The sequence below is a fragment of the Manis javanica genome, chromosome X (assembly GCF_040802235.1).
Source record: "Manis javanica isolate MJ-LG chromosome X, MJ_LKY, whole genome shotgun sequence".
Classification (NCBI taxonomy): Eukaryota; Metazoa; Chordata; class Mammalia; order Pholidota; family Manidae; genus Manis; species Manis javanica.
Genome location: NC_133174.1, coordinates 47,781,294 through 47,791,962, shown reverse-complemented (window position 1 = coordinate 47,791,962; position 10,669 = coordinate 47,781,294). Strand labels below are relative to the sequence as shown.

At 46.1% G+C, this 10,669-nt stretch overlaps 1 protein-coding gene across 2 annotated transcripts; it reads right to left on the bottom strand.

Annotated features, from left to right (window-relative positions):
- Window positions 1-148: 148 nt before the first annotated feature.
- Window positions 149-8,585, bottom strand: APEX2 (apurinic/apyrimidinic endodeoxyribonuclease 2). 2 transcript variants are annotated; one of them, XM_017648459.3, is made up of 6 exons: window positions 8,293-8,585; window positions 7,204-7,287; window positions 6,382-6,562; window positions 5,681-5,827; window positions 4,852-4,921; window positions 149-1,368 (listed from the first exon to the last, which is right to left on the bottom strand). In XM_017648459.3, exons 1-6 carry the CDS (start codon window positions 8,447-8,449, stop codon window positions 463-465), a joined length of 1,545 nt encoding a protein of 514 aa, XP_017503948.1. In that variant the 5' UTR covers window positions 8,450-8,585; the 3' UTR covers window positions 149-462. The 2 variants fall into 2 exon arrangements, with proteins under 2 accessions (XP_017503948.1, XP_073083614.1); XM_073227513.1 differs by lacking the exon at window positions 6,382-6,562 and having other exon boundaries at window positions 8,293-8,324.
- Window positions 8,586-10,669: the final 2,084 nt, after the last annotated feature.

Below are 10,669 nucleotides of genomic sequence, written 5' to 3'. Positions count from 1 at the left end.
AGTTATGTCATCAGGCTACAGGCAGTTGACAAACCCAGTATTAAGATAGCATCTCTGACTCAACTTCATGGAGCACATCAAAATTTCCATGACGTAGTGTGCTAAAACAAAGACACAGACTCTATTTAGGCACAGATACACTTCCAAGTAGGGAAGGAAGGGATTTATTATCACAACTTGGCGCAACTGGTTTCAGTGGACTTCTGATTTTAAGGTGGGATATAGGGTGGACTGGGTTACAGCATTAAGGCATAAGAAGTCCACAAGTGAGGAGGAGCTAGACAGGAAGAAGAGAGGAAGAGAGGCCATAGAGAAGGAAGATAAAGAGGAAAGGGAAGGGTCCTTGAAGAAGCTGGACCAAGAGGAGGAGAGAAAGGAGGCCTTGAGGGAGGAAGAGGCAACTTAGGTGGGAGCTGGTCTCAGATCATGTATAGGGTTGACCATGCCTAGGCCTGGGGTGGTTCAATTGGGCCTGCTCCAGAGGAAGAAGTTGCAGCGGGAAAAGGGGTCAGTGGGAGGACCCTGGGGCCTGGCACACATGTAGAAGTTGCGGCCCAGGTTGGGTCCTGGCTTCTTCACAGTTCGCATCACACATGGCTCTCTGTGGCCCCCACAGACGGGTATGGGCAAAGGCCCCCCCAGCACAGACTTCCAGAATGAGGTCTGTACGTCCCTCTCATCCTTGGCCTCTGAAGCCTTGGCCTGCTCCTCTACCACTTTGGCCATCACCTCCTTTTGTGGGGTTTTTGGGGTCACAAGGGTGCCAAGGCTAGGAAGGTCCAAGTCAGGAGATGCTTGAGGACGGCTGGAGAGCTGGAAATAGCTAGTCAGGTATTTTTGGCCTCTTCTTGAGCCAGTCTGACTTGGCCGAGGCCTGGCTGAGCGCACACGGGCTTTGTTTTGGTGCAACTGTACCTGAGTTTGATGACTGAGATGCAGTGCCGACTGCTTGAACACAGGATCTTCTTCAAGATGTACTAGGAAACGAAGGATCTTGAGTTGGGTGCCTGCAAACTCAGGGAGGAAGCGAGTACACAAAGGTGGGCACTGTTTTGCTGACACAGAGGACACACTCAAGACTGCACCCACAGGGCAATGATCAGAGCCCATTACCTCAGGCAGCAGGAAGGAGGCCTGGAATGTGTCTATAACCAGGGTCCTGTCCCCAAGCACATAGTCAAGCCGGGAGCCATAGTTCAGATGACGGGCACCACTGACTATCGACCAGCAGGTGAAGGCCCCCTCCTGATTTGGTTGGAAGCAGCGGTAGCTATCAATGAAAGGCCCTCTATGGGACACATCTTGGCATCCCAGGTTACTGAGCAAGCTGTTCATCCACTTGCGCCCTGGGTCCTCTTCAAAGCATTCCTGCGAAAGAGGGAGGGGGATGAGAGAGAGGCAGAACTAGATGCCTAGAACTGTAAGGGATTTAGACCAGACAAGAATTTTACAGACAAGAAAATCTGGTTGCTCCAAAGAAGACTGCTACTCAAGATCACACAGTACAGACTGGCAGAACTGGGATTCAATTTTCATCCCTACTGATTTAAAAGCCCATGCTTATACTGCATCAGGCTACATTTGCCTTGTACTGGTCCATAATGCCAAATCTGAAAGCTTGTTGTTTCCTTAATCAAACCAATTCTCGGAATTGCCCACCAAAGGAATGGAAAATAGGAAGCTAAAAGTAGTTACCTAGTAAGTCATGGTGGGGTTAGGAGTTAAAAAGACTGTTTACCTTTTCATTTAAACTCTTTGGCACTACTTAGTTTATCTTGTGTGTGTCAAATCCCTCCCTGACCATCCCTCTATCTTGAGCTTAGAGGCTTCAGGGATCCATGTCTGAATACTTCCTTTGATCTCTAATTCATCTGATCCCTAATTCATCTATCAATCCAATCCACCCACCCACTTATTCAATGCAACAGATGTCCAAAGGACACTAAGTATGTGTCAGGATTGATGCAAAGGTCAAAGTGAGAATCTGATCTAAAGAGGGACCAACGAGGCTTTCTTTCAGGAAGTGAAGGCTGAGCAGGAGTAAACAGGCAGTGTGTCACAAATTGAAAGAACAGCCTCTGCGATGGGACTGTGGAGGAAGGGAGCACCATAGCCAAAAGACTTGTGGGGAGGCAGACTAGGTGCCAGAATACCAGTGGGAGATGACTATCATAGTCCATGCAAGCAAGAGATGATGGTTAGAATAGGGTGATGCGAGTGGAGACAGAGAAAAATGACATTGAGAGATGATTTTGAACTAGAACAAACAGAACTTGTTGACAAAGTGAATGTGGGAAGGTGGAGTAGAAAAGAAGGACAATAATAACATAATTCCCAGGCTTCTGGTTGGGGCAACCAAGGTGACGATGGCTCTCCTTAGGGAGATGAGAAGACTGAAAGAGCCAATCTTGTGGGAAGTGGACATATTTTGCTATTTTGGAAAGGCTCTGTTTATCATGTGACCTGGTATTAATTCCCTTTTCCGGGAAGGAAGAATGTTAGAGGTGCACTTGAGAGATCTAACACACTTCTAAACCAAGGAGAAAAGGCATAAAGGTAAATGATGCTATCACAGGAAGCAGAAAAACAGACTAAGTATGTTGTTTTCCATAGTGGATGCACCAGTTTACATTCCCACCAACAGTGCACCAGGGTTCCATTTTCTCTACATGCTTGCTAACACTTGTTATTTCTTGTCATTTTGCTACTTGGCTATGGAAAACAGTATGGAGATTCCTCAAAAAACTAAAAATAGAAATATAGTATGATACAGTAATTACACATCTGGATAATTACTCAAAGAAAACAAAAACACTAATTCAAAAAGATATATGCACTCCTATGTTTATCACAGCATTACTTACCATAGCCAAGATATGAAAGCAACCTAAGTGTCCACTGATAGATGAATGGATAAAGAGGCAGCCATAAAAAAGAAAAAAATCTTGCCATTTGCAACAACATGGATGGACCTAGAGGGTATTTTGCTAAGTAAACAAAGTCAGATAGAGAAAGCAAATACCACATGGTTACACTTGTGTGTATCAAAGCTCTCACTGACCATCCCTCTATCCTGATCTGAGGAGCTTCAGTGGAATTTAAAAAGCAAAACAAATGAACATACAAACAACTATCAAAAACCCAGAAACAAACTCATAAGTACAGAGAATAAGCTGGTGGTTGCCAGAGGGGAAGGGAGGTGGGGGGAGTGGGAAAAACAGCTGAAGGAGATGAGGAAATACAAACTTCCAATTACAAAATAATAAGTCAGGGATGAAAGTATGCATGGGGAATATAGTCAATAATACAATAGCTTTGTAAAGCGACAGATAGTAACTACACTTATCATGGTGAGCATTTAAATAATGCATAGAAATGTTAAATCACTATGTTGTACACGTGCAACTAAATAATGTTATGACAACTATACTTCAGTTAAGGAAGAAAACAGACTGAATAAGTGCCTTATGATGAATAAGGTGGAAAGGGACTGAAGGCTTGCACTTTGTAGGTACACTCCCTTCCCCATCACCACACCATCACCATTTTCTCCTTTTCATTTTTGCTTATTTTCCTAGCTAGGAGCTACATCTATGTTTATGTGGTTCTTCTGAAAACTCATCAAGGAATCTTCCTGCAACCCCTCTTTTGAGCCACACAATGCTGAGTTGGACTATGCCAGCATAAGTTAATGATCTCTCCCCTTACAAGGCAAGCCAAGATAGAAACTGGTGTGTGGACTATAGGGCAGTGGCTCTCATGCCTGACTGTACAATAAAAAGCCTGGAAGCTTTTAAAACATACTGTTACCCTGGCCCCACACTCAACAGATTGGATTTTATTGGTCTGGGGCAGTACCAAAATACTGATATTTTTGTAAAAGCTCCTTGTTCTAATGTGCTGTTGGGGATTGAGAACCATTGCCCTGAGACACTCCGAGGAGAAAGGTTCATACAAGTAAAAACAACAGAATGGGAGGGAATGCCCACCAATACAGGGTGCAGTGGGAAAACTCAAAATGAGAATAAATTTTATAATGGGAAGAGAGTAAAGACCTGGCTGGTGTGGATGGAGTGTGTAGGGGTACTGAGGATGAAAATAGAGACTGGACACAGATCAGAAAGAGCCTTGAACGTGAGCCCTAGATCACTTTCTCTGCATCATGGAGGTAAGAGGGAGGTATTGAAGTTTCATGAGCAGGAAAGAAAGTATATTAGGGATATAATGAAGGCAAGGTGGCATTCAAGGCCTTCATAATCTAGCCCCCAAAGAACTCTTCAGGCCCATCTCCTGCCACTCACCTCCCTTCCCATGTCACCCCCTAACAAGAAAATAACTTACAGTTCACCATGCACATCACATAAATTTTCACCTTGTAGCCTCTGTTCATGCTAGAATGCTTTGGTCCCCATCCCCAAAACTCTTTTCTACTTATCTTGAAGATTCAGCCATTTTCAGATGCCTCTCCTGATCTCCAGGCTGACCCAGGAATCGCATGTCCAAGCTGCCCTAGCCTCCTGGGCTGCCACCTCTGCCTCAGTCCAGTAGACACCATTCTGTAATTGGTTGGTCATGTGTCCATAGCCACAACCACACTAACAGCTCTGAAGGGCCAAGAGCCAGAACTGACTGGTAACTGACTCTCCAGCATGTGGCTCAGGGCCAGGTCAAAGGTATAGTCAGTAATGTCTATTGAATGAATAAGCAACTCTCAATGTCTTGAGACTATTTCAAACTAAACTTTGCTTTTCCATGAAGGAAACTATCCCTGGGCTAAACAAACAGTGTTGCTTGACTGGCTCAACAGAACCATAGTCCGGAGTGAGGCCAGGGGCCCAGAGGAAGCCTTACCACATTGGCTGCATCCCAGTGGTCAATGCGGCGGTGGGCTGTATTCAGGTCACCCAGAATGATCACATGGCTGAAAAACACAAAGCGGGATTATCATCCTGAAAGGATTATCATTCATTTCAAGAAAGGAAAGCAGTAGTCCTGACCCATCTACTTTATTCTCGGTCTAAGAGCTCAGACAGACAACCTCCCACTTTGAGGTCAAGGTGAAAGCCAACATCAACTCAGAGAAGCCTGCCTCTCCAATCTTATCATAACCTCACTGCCCTCTATGCCTAACTAACCCAATTCTCATCTCCAGAGGTGACAGTTCCTGTTTAGCAAAATCGTCTCATTGACCTCTATTCAAGGGCATCTTTCTGGTCCTTCAAAGTTGAGGTCAGATACTACTTCCTCCAGGAAGTATCCCTTGATTACTCTAACTCACCTTCACTATAGTGTTCCTCTCTGGGACAAGACTTTTCATTTGCTCCCAAGGCACTTTACCTTCCTCATCTCATTTCACCCTTAAAACTATTCTGTGAGGTAGGGATTCACACACTCATTTTAGAAAAGAGAACATACAGACAGGACTAGTCACAGTGAGTAAAAGGAGGAGCCAGGATAGGCGCTCAAAGGTATCTAAGTATAAATCTCATGTTTGTGTCACTTTTCCCTGATCTTCACAGCTCTTAGAGAACTGAGCCTATTCAGGTTGACATGCTGGTGTCTTGCAACTAGGCTGTGAAGAAACTCAAAAGACAAAGATCTCATATCCCTTCCAATGGAGCTTGACACAGGGCTGGGCACCCAGAAGAAACCCAAACCTTGCTGCTCATGATTGTAGTACCTGCCAGCCGCCATGAGGGCTTCTGCTCGAATCTGCAGCAAACGATAGAAGCGCATCTTAAAAGCCAGTCGCTCAGGCTTCTCAGGGCCCGCGTGGGGGCAGTACACATTGATTAGGGTCAATGTCTTCTCTTTGCCTTCCCATGTGCTGGGGAGAAGAGAACACCCCCACCAAAGAAAGGGGGATTGTTTCCGAGGCTCCCCTCTCCACACCAAGTGGCTTCCACTTAATGGTTGTCCACTGGATGGACATGAAGTAAGGGGGTAGAGAGACATTAATGGGCTGGCATGCACAGGACTTGGGGACTGACTACAGATGCGGCAAGGAGGAGGCTTCTAGAATGACACCCAGGTAAACTAGGTGATGGTGCTGCCATTCACAAAGATAGGACACTCAGAAAAGAGCAACTTGGGGCAGTGAGCTCAGCATTGGTTAAGTTGCTTTTGAGGTACCTGTGATAGTAAGAGAGCTGGACCTCCCAGCCAGACCCCCAATGTAGACATGGGGAACTCAAGGCTCAGGGAGGAATATGATTGGCCCAGGGTCACATGATGAATAGTCCAGGCAGGACTATAGTCCAGGAAAGGCAAATTTTGTAAGTTTTCCATGGTGAATGCATGTTATAAGGCAAGCCTCAGATTCATCAAACTCACAGAGTAGAAACCATCAGTGGTCAGTGACAGACGGATATGGGCTATTACCGGATCCTGTGCTGTGTGAGGAGTGCCCGGCCCTCACTATCCAAAGCCCGAAGCTCCTCTTGGGTGAACTCATCCATGTTTCCATAGCAACCCACGTCCCCATTCTGAGTGCCAAGTAAACCACTCAGGCCTTCTTCAGCAGCTACTGGGGTAGTGCTGTCCTTACAGAAGGTGGCTACACCTGGAGACAGACAGGATACTCTGAGTAGGCCTGGCAATCAACAGCCTACTGCTCAGCCTGTTGTTCCCACACAGGTCACCTGGGTCATCTTTATCAAGATTGGCTGTATTGACCACTCTCCCAACTCAAGGGCTATGGATGACTACCTGGGGCAACTGTACTCAAACCCTGGAGTCAGAGCTCCTTCATCTAAAACAACTACAGAATAATAACAGTTAATAAATTCTAAGTGTTTTACAAGGTAAGTGCTAGAAAAGTGTTAGCTATTTTTATTATCATCACACGGACTAATTTGTTCAATCTTTGTAATAGCCCTAGGTGAGCATTATCCGCATTTCCCAGCTGAGGAACCTGAGGCATAAAGCGGTTAAGTAACTTGCCAGAGGTTGCACAGTTAGGGACTGAGGTAGCATTCAAACCAAGACTATTTAGCTCCAGCTCTCATACAATTACCACCACACTATTGTGCTTCTGAGGTCCAATAGGACAATTTTAAATATAACATTTTCACGTATTTATGTGGCTTAAGTTCTGTGGACTAAAAGCCTAAGTTTCATATTACCTTCCAATCAAACACTGGAAACCCTTTCCCCCTACCTGCCTCCATCACTAATTTAAAGTCCCCAGAAAGCCCCATTTACCAGAATAGCCACTACGGTTGCGGCTGAAGCTGAAATAAGAGTTATAACCCTCAGTGATAGCCAGGGGCTCTGTCAGCACATCCCCTGGAAAAAAGACATAAGAATATGTCAGAGATAAAACTAGAACCGAGGCCATACAAAGGCTTGGAATTATACTTGTAGGCTAATTCCTTGCACACATCAAAGCCAGGGCTGGGAGGGAAAATAAAGTATCTACGATTAGAGGAGTAGCTAGGAAGGTGGGGACTAGAGAGGGAATTGATATCAAAACTACGAAGAGGGATGAGGCTATGGACTGGGAGGGGTAAAATTAGGTGGGAGGAGGCTAGGTGATTAGGTGAGCAGAAGAGCTGGGGGTGGGAAATGGTATATGGAAAGGGAAACTGGGAATCTGAACTGGGGTTAGGAGGTAGGTGAAAGAGGGAATTAGAATATCTGAACTGAGGATGGAGAGAAAAATAGTTAAGGGATCTCAGAGGGTATGCCTAGTAGAGGGAAGGAATAGAGAATTGAGCTATAGGTGGGAGATTGCTAGGAAGGAAAGGGAATTAGGGGAATCGGAAGGGAAAGTTTGGGGTGGGGCATGAGGTAGGAATAATGAGAAGCTGAGCTGGGGAAAAGAGATGGGGGTAGAGATAGGGGAACTGGGGATCAAAGGAATAAAAAGGAGGAAACTGGGAAGTCTGAGCTGGGGGCAAAAGTGTGGTGTTAATTAGAGGGTGTGAGCTTGGGGAAGGAAGGGGTAACTGGGGGATCTGACTTGGGAATAGGAGATGGACAGTTTGGCAGGATCGGAAATCTGGGGACCGAGCTGGGGTGGGAGAATGAGTGGGAATTAGGGGATCTGAGTGAGGATGAAGGTTGCAAGGGACAGGGGATTAAGGTTCTACTGAGGGCAGGGGACGAAGTGGGAATTACAGGAGATCTAGCTGGAGTGAGAAACAGGGGCTTAAGGGAGAGGCTTTCAGGATTCTGGGCTGAGTCTAGGGGGAGGACGCTAAGGATAGAAAAATGGGATTGAAAGGGGGGCGGCAAAAGTTAGTGGAAAGGCTAAAGTATGGTAAAGGTCCTGTATTCTTGAGCGCTCACGGGTCACTTTGGTCTCCTGAAGGCAGACGATGTCAGCATCCAGCTTGTCCAAAATGCGCCCCACAGCCATGGCGGCACAGTTGCTAGGCTCCTCGTATACCACCCCTTGCAGGGGGCTCCGGATCCCATTGACGTTCCAGCTCACCACGCGCAACATCTTGACAGCGAACTGCAATGCCTTTTAGCTCGCGTAGAACCTAAGGTCAAGCGACCTGGACGTCCCAAGCCCGCCAGGCCCTGCCTTCCGCGCGCATTTGCGCAGGCGTTCCCGTGCGTGCCAGAACAGGGAAGGACGCACGTAAGGCAGTGCTTTGAGACCCTCGGTTCTCATTGGCTGGAGAAGCGGAAGCTAAAGGCGACTATTACTTAGGTAGGAATGAATGGAGAGAAAAAGGCTTCCATCTGGACTCCTCCACCCGCTGCATTCCGACCCACGCACCTGAGTCTGACTGCATTTCTTCTGTCTGAAAAGTCCTCCTGGTGCTTCCGATTATTTACAAACAGGATTTCGCCACTTTTGAAGCAGAGGAACCGCGCAGCAACTGAAGCCCCACCCCCAGTGAGACCGACAACCACCCAAGTGCTCAGATGGCTGTGGCACTGGCTCCCTGGGAGTAACTGATATAACTCCAACTCTCTTGTAGGGGAGGAGGTATGCGCGAAGGGAATTTCGCGGCTAGAGGATCCGTAAGAAGCGCCCTAGTGGAATAAGATTTAGTAGAGGGCCTCTGGCTTTACACGACGGGGGGAGGGAATAGGAGAGGGAGGAGGCTGTCTCAAGCCCGACCTGTAGCCATTTGCCTTGGGTAAAAACATGGCCTGACACATATTTCTGCTTGGCTACGTTTATCAAATGAGTAAAATCAAAGCCTATAATTTAAGTGGGCTACCCAAGCTCCAGAGCAGCACTGTCTCCCATTGTAGCCCATGGCTCTTCCGTATACATTATTAAATTTCATTCCCAGGACAACCCTGTGAGGAGCATTAAGGCTAAGCAAGAGAAATTGAGTGAATTCACCTCAGCTTCACAAGGGTGGTAGAGCCAGGATTCAAGCCCTATCTCAATCAGGTCAAGGAATACTTTCCTGAGTAAGTTTTTCCTAACCACTCACACACCTCCCCAGTTAGATCATTTCCTTTGGGCTCCCACAGCACCCTATAGTCCATTCTGTCACAGTACTTATCACAGTGCACAGCTACCATTGATTTCTTTGTCACTACACTGCCAGCAACTTGAGAGCAATGACCATGTCTCATTAATCTTACTAGCCCCATCCTCAAATATAGGGCAAAGCATATAGGAGTCATTAAGTATTTGTTGAGCGAATGAATTAACAGCGGGCAATAGCAAGAGCATCAACAGGTTAGTGACTTGTTTGTGAGAACACAAAAATAGAAATAATAGACATGCTCAATATCCATGGAAGCATAACTTTGCATACTTAGGTTCCTCACCCAGAATTGCAGCATAATTATTTTTTCCCCAGAATTCATACCCTACGACCAAAAGCCAAAGCCATTGTCCTCAATGTCTGCAGAAAACACCCAGAGCACTGCTTTTTCTCCTGGAGTACTTAAGTTTACCTTCCAGTTGTTGCTATCAGAAAATAGCTCTCAATTAAAATAAAAATTTTGGTGATTTGAACTTCTTCATGCTTTCCTGGTCATTGGCTCAGGATTGAGTCCCAGCAGTGGGATTACTAGGACAAAGGAAATGAACAGTTTTATTGCTCTTGCTTCATACTGCCAAATGGCTTTCCAGTAAGGGATTGTGCCCCTTTATACTGAAGACCAACCTGAAACTCGGCCCCAAGGAGATGCAGGTCTTGCTGTCTCCATTGTTGGCTTTAATTTCCCCTTCAGCAATGGCTTGTTAATATTAGTTCTGACCTTTGGGACCAGGTGAACACATGGTTGGCCTGAAGAGAAAAGGCTCCCAGTGGCTCAGGAACTTCTTTGACAACTACAACAGCTGATACTTCAGGAGAGCACACGTCCCTCTTAAACCAAGGGTACTTCCCCAGCCTTCTCTGGGAACCAACAAACAACACCTCCAGGCTCCCTCTGACGCCACCCACTGGAACTGCTTTGTGGTCTAAATGCAAGAGAGCTGTGTGTTGGATAATTAGCAATGGAAGAGAAAACCTCTAGGAGAACAGGTAGGTGAGACAGAAGGAGAAATAGTAGTTACACAAATCCAAATCCATTCTTCAAGCTCTCTGGAAAGTTTTCTTTGCATAGATGGTAACTTGAAGTGCATATTAAAAGGTATGGGGGAGTTGGGGAAAAGATGGTATCTATATCTATTTATCATCCATTCTGACCTGCCTTTGTGGGACACTGACCCAAAGGGCGGTTCCCTAGCACCTTTAGAAAT

What these genes read in the sequence shown, in the direction of transcription:
- APEX2 (XM_017648459.3), bottom strand. Translation starts at nt 8,449, where the DNA reads ATGTTGCGCGTGGTGAGCTGGAACGTCAATGGGATCCGGAGCCCCCTG. An exon ending in CAACCGTAGTGGCTATTCTG is followed by an intron (nt 6,563 to 7,203) that starts GTAAATGGGGCT and finishes GTCTGTCTCCAG; the next exon opens with GTGTAGCCACCTTCTGTAAG. An exon ending in CTCACACAGCACAGGATCCG is followed by an intron (nt 5,828 to 6,381) that starts GTAATAGCCCAT and finishes TCTTCTCCCCAG; the next exon opens with CACATGGGAAGGCAAAGAGA.